This window comes from Mytilus californianus, unplaced genomic scaffold (genome assembly GCF_021869535.1).
Source record: "Mytilus californianus isolate M0D057914Y unplaced genomic scaffold, xbMytCali1.0.p SCAF_4, whole genome shotgun sequence".
Lineage (NCBI taxonomy): Eukaryota > Metazoa > Mollusca > Bivalvia > Mytilida > Mytilidae > Mytilus > Mytilus californianus.
The window spans coordinates 90895154-90911686 of NW_026262690.1; the positions used below are offsets into that span (position 1 = coordinate 90895154).

The following is a 16533-nucleotide window of genomic DNA, read 5'->3' on the forward strand; positions in this document are numbered from 1 at the left end:
AAGACAGAAAAAAGCAATATAGTTCTTGAATCATAGGAGGGGGATAAGAGCAGGTATATAAGAAATTAATAATAATGGTATAGATAGCAAATCTTTCAATTAAATGATAGCAAATGTTAATAAATATTTCTTTTTGCAGATTTTCAAAAAATAGAAGCAAAATGAAAGCAATAGCTTATAAATATTTCAACTCCATGTTTATAACAGTGGAAATATCAGAAACAGATCTAACATTGACTGTGGAAAAAGTTACAAGTAGAGTCACAGAAAATATTGCATATTTTTTGTTTTGGTATGTCCCCTTTCAATGGCTTCAATCCACTTTTGATTATGTTACACAATTTTACCAACAAAACTGATTAATTGTGTTTTCATTGAAACCAGAGCTCTCTGGATAGTATCCCTGTCTGCATCACTAGGATCTTTCTTCAGAAACAGTTCAAAGTGTTGAATAACTTTCTTCAGAATTTCCTTCTTGTTGTATTTACTTTCTATATGCATCATTCTTTCACAAACCAGGGCAAAGTTTTTGTGCCAGTAGCTTGGAACATTAACATTTCTCTTGATTGCTGAATCATAAATCTGAAAATAAATTAAAATGTAATAACAATCATTTGGTTTACTAAATTCAAAAGCATTCCATCACTATCATTGATAATTGAGAACAAACTAAAAACTTTGAATCTCTGTTGATTACATGATCCTTGCCACCACATTTAGAAGCATTCTTTGATGTCTGTTTTTCTTAATACAAATTGAAAACCAAATTCAAAGAAAAAATAACAATTTTTTTGTTTATTACAATGTAAGATTAAATAAAATAGTTTTCATATTTAAACATTATTAAGAGAAATATATGTAATATAATGTATACTGTATTATATATACAAGTAAGAGCAGAAGCTTGGGTCTCATCTATAAAATCACAATTACAACAAATGTATTTGCAATATTTACCCCTTTTCATTGACATGCATTGTACTTTTAAAGATTAAATTCATAAAAACGTCAATTTTATTCTGTTTTCCCTTTTATGTCTTATTTATTGTTTAAGGATTTCCCACTTCAACTTCATCATTTGACTTTAAGGAGTCTATCTTTTCTTGTTTTACCTGATAAGAGGCTATTAAATATTCTGATTTTTTCTTGGCAATATTTGTCTCTTCAGCCATCTGATATAGTTGGAAAGCATTGCTAATTCTAAAAAGAAAAGTTTGATATCTTGTATGATGTAAAAAATGTTCTTTAAAATACATTTTATTTCAATCCCCACCTTACTATTACATCTGTTTAGAATCAATTTTATCTTACATGAACCATATTTGATAATTGCAAGTGAACAACTTATGACTAAATAATATTCTGGAAATAAACAAAAGGGTCTAAGGAGCCTTATAAAATGAAAACAACACGTTATAAATTCATGCGTCCGCATCAATTTTCTGGATTTTCCTTCATCATGGAAGCTCAAAGCCGAATATTTGAAAGCCAAAGATGTATAAGAACCGCTACAGCAAATGAGCTATATGACCAAAAAGGACATAAAAATAGCTGAATCCATCTAAGGTCAACTTTGCCTGAGGGAGTTGAAATCTTGAGTTTCTTTACAATTTGAAAATTTATAAAGGACAATTACTGTTAAGTGCTCACCTATCAAAAATATAGCTTGCATTGATCTTTTTGTTGTTCATAGTTTATATGTATCTATTATAGTTTTAGATCTTGTATTCCTACATTTACAGTTTCTACCTATCTATCATAATTTTTGAGATAATATGCAGCAATTAAACAAGAGTGCACACACTGAAATGCCTCGCCTGTTTAACTAACCACGATTGATTTTATGTTTATAGTCCTAAAGATAAAGTTTTACTACAAGTATCACATAAAGTTAACATTATCAATGATCTGTATAAATGAGGTCAAGGTCAGATATTAAAACAAAGCCAGACAGACATTTAACTTTACAATAATTCCATACACTGAATATAATTGACCTTACTGCTTATAGTATCTAAGCAACAGATTAAACCAGGAAAACTAAACATTGACCAATGAACCATGAAAATGAAGTCAAGGACGGTTGATAACAGCCAGAATGACGTGTACACCTTACAATCATGCCATACACCAAATATAGCTGAACTATTGCTTGTAGTATTTGAAAAACAGACCAAAACACAAAAACTTAACATTGACTAATGAACCATAAATATGAGGTCAAGGTCAGATGATAACTACCAGACAGACATGTACATCTTACAATCATTCCAAACACCAAATATAGCTGACCTATTGCTTATGGTATTTGCAAAACAGACCAAAACACAAAAACTTAACATTGATCAATGAACCATGAAAATGAGGTAAAGATCAGATGAAACTTGCCAGACTGACATGTACCCCTTACAATCATTCCTTACACCACATACAGTTGACCTACTGCTTATAGTATCTGAGAAACGGACCTAATCATGTAACTTTAACCGTGATCGGTGATTCATGAATTGAGGTTGAGGTCAGGTGAACCCTGTCTGACAGACATGTAGACATTGCAAGGAACCCATATTCCAAATATAGTTATCCTTCTACTCAAGTGAGAAATTCACATGACAAAAAACTAAAAAAAAATTCAAGCAGTTGATGAACCATGAAAATGAGGTCATGGACAATGGACATAAACTTCGTAGGCGAGACAAAAAAATTATCAAAAATCCTTATTTAGGCACCAATCATTCATTGTCTGTGGGGGGCATGGGTTTTCCTCTTCTCTGGACAAACAATTTTAAAAATATAGATATATAAAACTAGAGGCTCTCAAGAGCCTGTGTCGCTCACCTGATTCTACTTTGGTTTTGGAAATCATGTAAAAATAGATTAAAATCATAACACATACCCTAATAATGAGTGAGGCCAAATTTGGTTTAATATTGGTCCTGTAATTTAATAAAAAATCCTGGTGACCATCTTGAACAGTAAATCGGCAACAAAGTAGCAACACTTAATCAGCACCTCATAAGAAACATTTATGCCATGTTTTGGTTTCATTCCATTCAGTGCACTTTTAGAAGAAGCATTTGTATGTATTTCCCATAGGGTCTTATGTTAAAGGAAGTCCTGGATGAAGGATCAGCTTCAAAGTAACAAAACTTAGTCAGCACCTCATAAGGAACATTCATGCCATGTTTGGTTTCAATCCATTCAGTATGTGGTTCTCTAAAAGAAGACATTTGTATGTATTGTCCATAGGGTCCTTTGTTAAACATTGTCCCCATCTGGCAGCCTTCATGGATGAAGGATCAGCTTCAAAGTAACAACACTTGGTCAGCTACTCAAAAGGAACATGCATGCCATGTTTGGTTTCATTCCATTCAATGGTTTTCTTAAAGAAGACATTTGTATGTATTTCCCTTAGGGTCCCATGTTAAACTAAGTCCCCCGCTGGCTGCCATCTTGGATGATGGATCAGCTTCAAAGTAACAACACTTGGTCAGCACCTCATAAGGAACATTTTTGTCATACTTGGTTTCATTCCATTCAGTGGTTCTCTAAAAGAAGACGTTTGTATGTATTTCCCAAAGGGTCCCATGTTAAACTAAGTCCCCCGCTGGCGGCCATCTTGGATTATGGATCGGCTTCAAAGTAACAACACTCGGTCAGCACCTCATAAGGAACATTCATGCCATGTTTGGTTTCATTCCATTCAGTGGTTCTCTAAAAGAAGACATTTGTATGTATTTCTCATAGGGTCCCATGTAAAACTAAGTCCCCTGCAGGCGGCCATCTTGGATTATGGATCGGCTTCAAAGTAACAACACTCGGTCAGCACCTCATAAGAAACATTCATGCCATGTTTGGTTTCATTCCATTCAGTGGTTCTCTAAAAAAAATTTGTATGTATTTCCCATAGGGTCCAATGTTAAACTAAGTCCCCCGCTGGCGGCCATCTTGGATTATGGATCAGCTTCATAGTAACAACACTTGGTCAGCACCTCATAAGGAACATTCATGCCATGTTTTGTTTCATTCCATTCAGTGGTTCTCTAAAAGAAGACATTTGTATGTATTTCCCTTAGGGTCCCATGTTAAACTACGTCCCCCGCTGGCGGCCATCTTGGATTATGGATCGGCTTCAAAGTAACAACACTCGGTCAACACCTCATAAGGAACACACATGCCATGTTTGGTTTCATTCCATTCAGTGGTTCTCTAAAAGAAGACATTTGTATGTATTTCCCATAGGGTCCTATGTTAAACTAAGTCCCCCGCTGGTGGCCATCTTGGATTATGGATCGGCTTCAAAGTAACAACACTCGGTCAGCACCTCGTAAGAAACATTCATGCCATGTTTGGTTTCATTCCATTCAGTGGTTCTCTAAAAGAAGACATTTGTATGTATTTCCCATAGGGTCCTATGTTAAACTAAGTCCCCCGCTGGCGGCCATCTTGGATGATGGATCCGCTACAAAGTAACAACACTTGGTCAGCACCTCATAAGGAACATTCATGCCATGTTTGGTTTCATTCCATTCAGTGGTTCTCTAGAAGAAGTTCAAAATGTAAAAAGTTAACGCCGACGACGGACGATGACGGATGACGGACGCCAAGTGATGAGAAAAGTTCACTTGGCCCTTTGGGCCAGGTGAGCTAAAAATAAAACTGTGATGACTAAAGGATGTCATCTTTTACTACTGCTGGCTTTTATATTAATTTTTCTCTTTCTTTCCTTTTGTTGTTTCTTTTTTTTCTGTGTTTTTTGGGAGGGAAGGGGAGGTTTTCAGCAATGAAGAGGTAAACAATATCAGGAAATTCTTTAGTAATTATCTTTAAAACATAGTTTGTAGAAGTATATGACCTACATTAAATGTCGCATTTATTGCTCCATTTAAATCCCACATTTTATATTTATGACTACCGGTAGCTTTTGTACCTTGACCTCGAACAAGGAAGTTATTTATCTGTAACATATAGATACAGTGATATGCATAAAAAACATCAAGGATTTTCTTAGATCATAAAGAAATGGCATTTTCTCAACCTACAGATGAAGCCCAGACACCAGCTTTGTGTCAGTTCTGTGAAGAGTCATCAGATCTAAGGTGGAAATGCATAAACTGTGATGTATTTATGTGTCAACTTTGTATAACAAAGATTCATAGTAAAATTAAATCATCTGATCAACATGAATTAATTAATCTTAAAGACTTTGGAAGTGAAAATGCTGCAAGAACAATTCATAAGGTGAATATAAAAAACATGACATGTACAATTCACAGTGATCAAATATGCTGTGCATTCTGTACAGATTGTGACAAACCAGTTTGTATAAACTGTTTAATTGAGTCCCATCAAAAACACAAATATAGAACACTGAATGAAGTTTATGATACGGCCATTTCTGAAATGAAGGAATTACAAAATAAACTTGAAACTTGTCTTCAATTTTTTGGTGACCAAAAGGAAAGACTAGAAAAACTACTTCTAGATGGTGATAAAAAATACCAAGAAATAAAAGATAAAATTCTACTAAATGAGAAGAAAATGATAGAAACAGTATCAAAATATGCCAAAGAACTTTTACAGGAACTTGAATCAAAATGGAAGCCTACCGAAAATAAGATCAAAACAGAACTCTCTGCCGCGCAGAAGACCGAAGAAGACTTAATAGCAAGGGAAGAAAATTTGAAGAAGACCTTGCAGTCTCATCAAGCTTCAGAAATTTTCTCTTCAAGAAAAAAGCTGGATAAGACTTTGCCAAAAAAATCAGAAGAAAGAATTAACTGTGACATTCTTAAAACAAAATTTATTTCTGGAAATATATTCGAAAAACAAAACACAAGAAGTACGATATTTGGTGACCTGTATGCAGTTCCTGATTTAGAACTAGTCAGTACCTATCAAAGTGATCTTCGAAATGTACTGGACATACTTAATTGTGATAACAAAACTGCATTCATTGCATGCTATACTGAGAAAAAACTACAAAAAGTAAAATTTGAGGAAAATAATATCAAAGTAGAGGAAAACCTTAGTATATCTGTACTTACTATGGCAAAATTAAATAATAATGACATTCTTTTGTCAACAGGGGAAAGTGAACTACAAGTTTATTCTATTGATAAACAGTTTAAAACATTTAAGTCCTTTTCTCCCTTAAAATCTGTAAGTGTTCATGTTTCTAAAAACAATAAAATATTTGTGGGGTTGACTGCAAGCTATCCTGTCACATATCCCGCTACAGAAGACAGTGTGGGAAGAGTGGTGGTTCTTAATCAGGATGCAGACCTTCAATATACCTATGAATATGACAAAGATAATCAGAGACTGTTAACATCACCACGGAGAATAATAACCTTGAATGACAATATTTACATAATTGATAGTGTAAATGAAAATAGGGAAGGGAGGGCAGTGGTGTTAGACTATGGGGGAAAACTGCTGTGGACATATAATGGTTGTGATATCAAGTTAGATTCAGCAAAATTTTATCCTATTGACATATCAGCAACATCTTCTGGTATGATTTTAGTTTCAGATCAATACAATCATACTATACATGTTTTAAATTCTGCTGGGGAAGTTATTGTATGTAAGAATGTAAAAGCCTTAGGGATTGAATTACCACTTAGTCTTAGTATTGACAAAGATGGAATTTTGTGGATTAGCTGCAATTCATGGACAGCTGACAAAGAAAGTAAAGGGAAAATATTTGCTGTAAAACTATTTTAGTCCACATCTTTTTTAAGTAAATATTGGTTGATAATTTTGTGACACAGAATATATTTTATGTATACAATCTGACTTTTGGCTGAATTAACTAATTACCCTGGTAATGGGAATACCAGGGTTGGCAAAGTATTACCCGGGCCCGGGTTTTCCCGGGCTGGGCAATACTCCTAGAAAGGGGCAATACTGGGCAATACGATTTTTCAAACTTATTTTTACACAAAATAGTAAAGACTTGTTGTGGTTTAATAGTATTATAGCTAAATATATACATTTTATACAGATAACCATTGAGAGTCAATCCTGATGATTGAAAATTCAATTTCTTCCTTTTCTCCACTAATTCTATGTAGGCAGAATACAAGTTTTGGACATTTCAGGATACCTTGTTAATTTCCAAGCTTTGTTTCAATATAAATTCAAGTTGAAAAAATGCATTATATTGCAGTGTTTAAGTGAATTGTAAATTTTAATTGTTATACAATCATATTGCTAAATAAACACCCTATGTGGACAGGCCATGAACACTTATAGAAATCAAAAGTCTGATTATTGTTATATAAACAAATCTGTATTATAATCTGAATAATTACTTATTGATTAGTGATGTACATAAACATATTCAAAAACTTAGTAAGCATTTTTAGTAATGAACAAAAAATGTTTAAAAGTAATTTTCCTTACATAGAATTGTTAATCATGTTAATTCTTAATATTAGTTATATTTATTTAAAAAAAAAACAAAATTGAATTCTTCGACTTTAATGCATTGCATTTGTGATTAATCACTGAATCCTCTTTGAAATTCAGGCCAGTATTTCATATTACCCAGTATTGGCCGGTATTATCCAGTAAAACCCAGTAAAACCTGGGTTTTCCCAGTATTTCCCACTGGGCTGGGCAATACTCATAAAACCTGGGGTTTTGCAAACCCTGGGGAATACATATTTCGTTAAAGGGACATTAGCTACATAGTTGACAAAAAAAGAAAATTATTATAATATGATTTATTTAAGTGAAATTGTGAAATTATATTTTGCTATTAGCAGTCAGTTTTGGTGCAATTTTGTCAAAATAAGTTCAAAAACATTGATGCTGTATTATTGGCTTGCAAGTCAATAATTCAACTCAAATTTGAATCAGTATTCATGCGAACTTGAATTTAACCTTTAACTAGGGCAAAGCATATTTAGTTATTTAAAAGCATGATTAGTAATTCAAAAGAAAAGAATGTCAACATTAATAAACAAGCTGCGCCATGAGCGCATGATACGCCCATTGCTTTTTCAAAGAATAAAGTTCAATAACTTTTAAAAGATATAAACCAGTCACCAAAGATTCATGAAAACTGCTCAAAGCACTTTTGAGTTATTGTCTGAAAACTGGAAAATCACCCCTTTCTTATGAATAAAATCCCATAACTCGGAAAGGTAAAATCTACAAATGGAAAAATTGCTGAAATATAAATGGAAAAATTGCTGAAATATTTGTTTCTGTTCTCTAACTTTAGTTTGCCTCAACCCAATGTTATGAAACTTATGCACAATGCCAATTACCACAAAACACAGATCATGATCGGATTTTTGTGGCGTCACTTTTACCGTTCTAGAGTTATGCCCCTTTACACATGAAAAATTTACAGGGTAATTAATTATTTCGGCCAAAAGTCAGATTGTGGTAACTTAGTTAATAATTAAGAAATAACTGAGTCTGCTCCAAACCCAAATCAAAGTAGAAGTTGAGTTAAATTTTTATTAAGAAGTTTTATGTAGTCATTGTAGATACATTGCAGTAGAATTTTATATGACAGTATATTTTTTGTGAAATTGAATATCTAAATTATCTTAATAACATGATTTTAGTCATAGAATTACTTTAGTATTTGTCTTATTATTACATTAGGGAGTGATATCTTTATTTAGCATTTGTTAAGCTGATAGTAAGTCAACATCACTTTTCTTATTGCTATACATGTACCAGTACTAGTAATAAGATCCATCATCAAATACATACATGTACATGTAGAACACTTCATTGCAACTATGGGGTATATGTCAATGACTTCTTAGCAGAGTCAAAACAGCTACATGTATTTGGACAACAACTTTATCTTCATTACACCACAAAGCATGCTAATCAGATGTTTTTGTGCTTTGTATCGATCCGATGAGTTAAGTCCTTTTCAACTGAATTTTATAGTTTGTTCATATGTTGTACTGTTACACCACTGTCACAGGTTAGGGGGAGGGTTGGACGCCCGCTAACATGTTAAACCCCGCCACATTCTGTATGTGCCTGTCCCAAGTCAGGAGCCTGTATTTTCAGTGGTTGTCGTTTGTTGCTGTATATCATATTTGTTTTTCGTTCATTATTTTGTACATAAATCAGGCCATTAGTTTTCCCGTTTGAATTGTTTTACATATGTCATTTCTGGGCCTTTTATAGCTGACTATGCAGTATGGGTTTTACTCATTGTTGAAGGCCGTAGGGTGACCTATAGTTGTTAAATTCTGTGTCATTTGGTCTCTTTTGGAGAGTTGTCTCATTGGCAATCATACCACATCTTCTTATTTTTATAACCACATTGTTTTAAATTTAAGTCTTACATCAAGTGGTACTTTTACATAGCAATATAAATGGGCATGGTTTATTGGATAAAGCTCAACACGAGCTTACATGAAAGTCAGTTTTGCAATTATAAAAAAATACCTCATTATGATACTGAGCAAACAATGTACTACATATAAGCTACATTTTTGTACATTTGTTGCAAGTGTGTGTTATGTCATGATTACATTGAAATCATGTTAGGTTTTTCATTGGGATGGTACAGATTAAAGATACAATACAAACTAATAAGGATTCTAAGTCATGATTTATTTATAGTATTCATAATTGGGTACAAATACAGCCATGTCCTGTTTATGACTTCAGTCGACGATGATGGAATGAATAAACTAGAGTTTCTGTCCAAGTCTGGCATTTTCTACATGTGTTTTATCAGAAAATTACAAATAAATATTTATGTTCAGGCTAATGAAAATTGATTGCTTACTGTCAAATATTTTATATGACAAAAAGATTGATTGATTGATTGATTGGTGTTTAACGCCACTTTCAACACTATTGTGCTATTTTGTGGTGGTCAGTTTTTATTGGTGGAGGAAACCGGAGTGCCCAGAGAGAACGATCGACCTTCGGTAAGAAAACTGACAATCCTAGTCAATTAAGATTGGAGTCGAGTACACCTGCCCCGTGCAGGATTCGAACTCACAATCTCAGTGTTGACTGGCTAGTGATACAGTAGTTCAACTACTTAGACCACTCGTCCACTGAGACCCCATGACAAAAAGAAGATTGAGAAATATTCCAATGAGACAGCAACCCAACCACAATAATAACAAAAAAACAAATTGAGGGCACTATTCTTGTTCTGAATATGCATGAAATATTTGCAACAGTACATTAAGCAAACAACAACCAATCAACATAGTGGCAAAACAAGAGGCAGAAGAGACCAAAGGGACAATATAAAAAAGTCAGTAGACTTAGTCAAATAAAAAAAAGACAAAACAATGTTAAAAAATAAAAGAAGAATGTGTGCATGGGACACAGATGGCCCCACTTGTAAGTATGTGGCAAAATCAGCAATTTTTCCATTCATAAAGGACATAGCTCAAGAATGATGAAATTGATGCAACCCAAATTCAAAATTTATCTGTGTTTGGTGGTTATAAGCATTGTGTATAAATTTCATAACATTTGGTTGAGGGAAAGTAAAGTTAGAGTGCAGAAAAATTCAGCAGTTATTCCATTTATACAGGGACATAACTCAAAAACGGTGAAAGCGAAGCTACCAAATTTGAACTTCATCAGTGTTTGGTAGTAATAATCATAGTGTATAAGCTTCATAACATTTAATTGAGATAAACTAAAGTTAGAGAACTGAAACCATTTTTGGGATGTATGGACAGACAGACAGATAAACGGACAAGAAAAAATCTTAATGCCCCTGTCCTGTCAGCAGCAACACTCTATCAAGGAAATCATCATAGGAAAGCAAACTCTAGAATTTCCCATCAACTGTAAGATATTTTCTCCATTCACAGGGGCTGATGAAATGTTGATACACAGAAATGGAAAGTTTACAATAGGACAGTTGGAATCATTTAAATATAACAAGAATGTGTCCATAGTACATGGATGCCCCACTCGCACTATCATTTTCTATATTCAGTGGACTGTAAAAATTGGGGTCAAAACTCTAATTTGGCATTAAAATTAGAAAGATCGTGTCACAGGGAACATGTGTACTAAGTTTCAAGTTGATTGGACTTCAACTTCATCAAAAACTACCTTGATCAAAAACTTTAACCTGAAGCGGGACAGACGGACGGAGGAACGAACGAACGGACACACAGACCGAAAAACATAATGCCCCTAGTTGGGGCATAAAAATAAGAAGATGTGGTATGATTGCCAATGAGAACTCTCCACCCGAGATCACAGGACATAGAAGTTAACAATTATAGGTCACCGTACCACCTTCAACAATGAGCAAAACCCATACCGCATAGACAGCTATAAAAGGCCCTGACATGACAAATGTAAAACAATTCAAACAAGTAAACTAATGGCCTGATTTATGTACAAAACATTGAACAAAAAAAGATATATGATATACTGAGTGAGTGAGCAACAAACGACAATAACTGAATTACAGGCTCCTGACTTGGGACAGGCACATACATAATGTGGCGGAGTTAAACATGTTTTGAGGGAGCCAAACCCTCCCCTAACCTGGGACAGTGGTATAACAGCACAATATTTGAACAAACACTAAAAATCAGTTGAAAAGGGCTTAACTCATCAGATCAATACAGAGCAGAAAAACAAGTAACAAAAACACAGACCGGACATGGCAGGGCATTCTAATATACATCCCCACAACAAAAAGGACACCAAGTACAGATCTGAGAGTACTCGCAGTTACTGACAGATAGTTCAAAGCCAATAACAACTAATAAAAAAACTTTAACCACAGACTGAACCCAAATGTTGATGCCGCCGACAGAATCTAGGGTGGCTATGTCACACTTTCGCGACATTTATGTCGCAGGCTTGACAAAATTCATGTACCGGTATCTAACACTAAAATACCAATCTGACAGTACATATCCAACATTCAATTGATATAGCTTGAAGACATCATTAACAGTCAGAGAAAAACATGACCTTGTGCAATGCCAAAATACAGACATCGACAGATTGTAGAACTGTGAATGTGCATATGTATTTGTATATATCATTAAATATAAGAATAAGAAGATGTGGTATGATTGCCAATGAGACAACTCTCCACAAAGGACCAAATGAAACAGAAATTAACAACTATAGGTCACTGTACGGCCTTCAACAATGAGAAAAGCCCAAGTTTAGTTCTTATCTGACCCTAATTGTCAAGGACTCAAGATATATCCTTTATTTCAAGTTTGATGGGATAAATAAATTCAACAAAGATGGCAAACTTTGAATTATTAAATGAGAGGACATTATCGTTATAGCAGAACATGACGCTAAAGGATATTGCTAGATTCTTTTCTTTCTCTCTGAGAAGCTTCTATATGAAATCGACCTCATATACATAAATTAACAAGTCTGCAAGAAGAGATGCACAGTTGGTTCCCATATGCTGGACAATGTCTTTTTTAAATAAACGTTCTCTAAATGTTACAAATATGTTGTCAATTACATAATCAGGCATTTTGGTGATGTCAGTTTCACAATATTTTTTGTTTGCATAAAAGTCAGGTTTTTAACAAAGTAGGATTTATCCCTTCCTAAAATAAGATATGTGTATCTACCTTGGCCATTCTTTTTTTATGAAACAAAGTTGTTGAACTAATTCTTTCCTTCTGTCTTTAAGTTTATAATAAGGAATACTAAAGTAAAGGGTAGAGAAGTGAAATGTTTTATGCTATTGAACAAGGAAAGACATAGATTGTATGTACTCTAACAGATCTAAGCACCATCCTTAGAGTAGGTAGTTTCACAGTAACTCTGAAGCCCTGTTTTGATTGCTGATAAAATAGATGTTAATAATTTGGAAAGGTTTTTTTTTCAAGCATTTGGCAGACCCAGCAATATGACCTTGTGTGTAAGGACTTTTCCAGTACAGAGCGGGAAGATCTCATTCTTCATCTTAAAAAAATTCTTTGGTTGAAAGTCCTAAGGAACATAGAACAAACCAGGATTGTTCAGGATTTCCTATTGTAGATTAAACAGAAACAATCACAAATACTTATTCAGGACAGGAACAAATTAAGGTACCAATGAATTCGAAAGGTAGATTTTGCATGGAAATGTAAGATTTTAAAGTTAATTTCTTAAAAAAATAAATCTAATTGCTTCTAAAGTTGAATAAAAAGTACATTTATTTTAAAAGGGTCCATATCATGCCTAATAGTAAAGTGTGCACTTATCAATCTGATAATTTAAAATTCAAACCATTTTCATGACTGATTGTTTGCAGTCATATTATAAAGAAAAATGTGTTTAAAGACACAATGCCCTCCAGCTCTGCAATTTTCCAAGTTAAAAAGGGGTATTACTCTAGAACGGTAAATGACTCACTGCCCAAATTCGAACTCTGTCTGTGTTGTGGTTCTTAGCATTGTGTATGAGTTTCATAAAAAATTTGGATTAGACAAACTTAAGTTAGAGTACTGAAACTAAAAAAATTGCAATTTTCCAAGTTATAAAGGGGCATAACTCTAGAACAGTTAAAGACATACTGCCAAAATTTATCTGCTGTCTGTTTGCTGTGGTTTTTAGTAGTGTGTACGAGTTTCATAAAATTTGGATGAGGCAAATTTAAGTAAGAATCCGGAAACAAACAAATTTGCAAGTTATAAAGGGGCATAACTCTAGAATGGTTAATGACATACTGCCAAAATTCTAACTCTGTCTGCAACTTTTCGTTCTTAGAATTGTGTACGAGTTTCATAAAATTTGGATGAGGTAAATTTAAATTAGAGTGTGGAAACGAAAAAATTTGCAATTTTCAAAGTTATAAAGGGGCATAACTCTAGAACAGTAAATGACTCACTGCCCAAATAAGAACTGTCTGCTTGTTTTAGTTCTAAGCATTGTGTATGAGTTTCATAAAATTTGGATGAGAAAACAAAAATGGGACAAATGGAAGGACGGTCAAGGGTTACACTTAATGCGCCTGTTGCCTACAGCCGGGCCATAAAAAAGATCACATCAATCCTGTAGCTCTGAGAGACTTGTAGAGTTTTTAAAACAAATACTGTCCCTGAAACTGGAAAATTTCAGAGAACTTTTGATTAACATTTTTTTCTTTTTTCAAATAACTGAAAAGAGGTAAATTTTCAAACCTTGACATCAAAAAGCAATGGTGGAATATCCCTGGTTTGATCGCGATCGTGCCCACATTTTTAGAATGAAGCGTGTTATGCGCTTCATACAAAATGTACTTTGGTCAATGCTTTTAGACCCCAATAAAATTATAAAAAGAAGCATTCAATTCTTAAATGAATTAATCCACTGATGCAACTACTATAGACAGCCAGTATTGCTATGTAGGGAGTACACACATGGAACTATATATAAACACATAATACATACTTAGCATGCCACATTTCATTGGTAGCTACTCTTTCCCAGGATGAGTCTTCAAAGCTAAAAATAATGATTAAATAAGAATATGTAGAAAAAAAAACTGGTAATACTTGTACCTTCGTAACACAAAAAATCATTACCCTTAATTAGAAGCATACAGACATTTATTTGCTTTTCTTACTTTACAAAACCTTGACTGATTAAATCTTAAATGCAGCACATGATTATTTTCATTAATTTTTAGAAGAGACCGAGTCTACTTCTTTATCATATCGTTTATGATAATTTTCCACTCTCAAATTTTTAAAATATAACTATCTTAAGTGGACCAATATTATAATCAATGGTATTTTGGTAGAGTCTATATTTAAGTGTGAATTCAATTAATTTCTTTGTTTCCAATTGTCTGGAATGAGGAAAAATTGTTTTTTGGTGGATACTATTTTTCAAGGTTTTAACAGTTTGCATACAAGCTTATAGAAAAGCATTTTGTAGAACACTGAAATTCGTGGTAAAACTTTACTGCCAAAATCTGCAAAAAACAGTATCCAACAAATAATAATAAATCTACAGTAATCAAATGAAAATGAAAATTTCCCGATTTTTATCTCATTTGTACTTTTTCTAGTTTGTAAATGCTATTTTTATATTCAATATGTTGTTAACTTGTGTCAATCCTTTACTGATCAAAATCTAATAATGATGAAAAATTTCCATGCTTTAAAAAATGAAAAAAATAGAAATATGGTATCTCATTTCGAAGAAGAGGTGTACTTTATATTTATCTTACCCATTATAAGGATGAGTCCAGTTTTCTGCTATATTTTGTGTCTGTTTTGTATACTGAGACAAATTAATGCTGGAACCTTTCTTAATAAACTGTGAACATACTCCAAACGGCAGTAAATCATAACTAGATTTCCAGGAATTCTCATGGTCTTGTACGCCAATGCAGCCATATATAGACCTACTGTTAATAAAAAAGAAAATATGAGTAAATTTCTGATGTACCAGTAAAAGTTTAACCAAAAATTTAGCAACTGTTGATTCCATGTCTTAAAGACTTCAAATAAGCTTTTTCTTAACCATAAACATGAGCAGTATGAACATCCATTTCATACAATTTTCACAATATCTTAATTTCTCCAAGCTTCATTGCATAATGATACATTTAATGAGAATGTTGCTACTTTGAAGCAAATATGTAAATTAATTGATTCATTTAATATGAAATAAGGATATCTGGTAGGATTGCCAATGAGACAACTATCCACAAACGATGTAGTTGTTAGCCACAATAGATCATCGTAAAAAGAACATTCATTTTGTACCCCGTTATGGCAGTTTACCTCACAAGAGGCTGTTGCATGATTTTCTGATATGATCATTCTCTTCAAAACCGTATTGTAGAATAAGGCAATGATTGATTTTCTCAAAAGTTAGTAAGAAATGGAATAAATTCAGCATATTTCGGTAAAGTGACTAAACATGCGAATTGTCACACTTAATGTTTTATCTTCTGTCATATTGCTATAATTATCAATAAAGTATGTTTTTAAAAGGTTAAAGTATTATTACCTTTGTGAGTTAACATCTAAGAATCTTTTGAAGCTAAATGCAGTCCTTCCATCTGACATTATTGCATCTTGTGTGTATAAATGATCTCCTGGGAATACTATATCTGGGTATACTGTTTTCATCATAGAAACTGACCAATCATAGGTCAAAATCTGTAACAGTTATTAGAAATATTACATCTTATAATCGCAACATGCATGCATGGTAGCCTTGCCATTTGATTTGAATTACATTTGTAATGTCCTTTGGTAACATTTATAATTGGAAAAGGTTAACAGTTATTCCTACACAAGAAAAGACCTTGCTTGTATTTTAGCCAATATTTTTTCTACATAATAAAATAAGTGAAAGAATCTTACAAATAAAAAAGCAAAAAAAAGCCTAATTGTCAGTACATTATAAGAACAAGAGTGCACATGCTGAAATGTCTCGCCTTCTTTACTAACCATTGATTTTATATTGATAGTCCTAAATATAAAGCTTTACTACAAGTAACACATAAACATAACATGATCCAAGAAAATGAGGTCAAGGTCAGATAAACCTAACAAGAAATACATGTACACCTTACAATCATTCAATAAA

General features: G+C 33.3%; 2 protein-coding genes across 2 annotated transcripts in view; one reads left to right on the forward strand and one right to left on the reverse strand.

The window, feature by feature from the left end:
* Positions 1–293: 293 nt before the first annotated feature.
* Positions 294–16533, reverse strand: part of LOC127737141 (transmembrane protein 260-like) — a 39234-nt gene continuing 22994 nt past the window's right edge. The window contains exons 16-20 of the mRNA XM_052247673.1: positions 15949–16100; positions 15161–15340; positions 14377–14430; positions 1113–1200; positions 294–582 (exon numbers count right to left, since the gene is read on the reverse strand). Of these exons, the coding sequence (XP_052103633.1) occupies positions 334–582; positions 1113–1200; positions 14377–14430; positions 15161–15340; positions 15949–16100 (723 nt within the window). The 3' untranslated portion in view covers positions 294–333. The remainder of the gene's footprint in view (positions 583–1112; positions 1201–14376; positions 14431–15160; positions 15341–15948; positions 16101–16533) is intronic.
* On the forward strand, positions 4973–7240 carry LOC127698803 (uncharacterized). Its single transcript, XM_052202487.1, has one exon. It carries the CDS (start codon positions 5023–5025, stop codon positions 6727–6729), a length of 1707 nt encoding a protein of 568 aa, XP_052058447.1. The 5' UTR covers positions 4973–5022; the 3' UTR covers positions 6730–7240.

Coding starts and splice junctions, on each gene's coding strand:
- LOC127698803 (XM_052202487.1), top strand. CDS start 5,023: ATGGCATTTTCTCAACCTACAGATGAAGCCCAGACACCAGCTTTGTGT.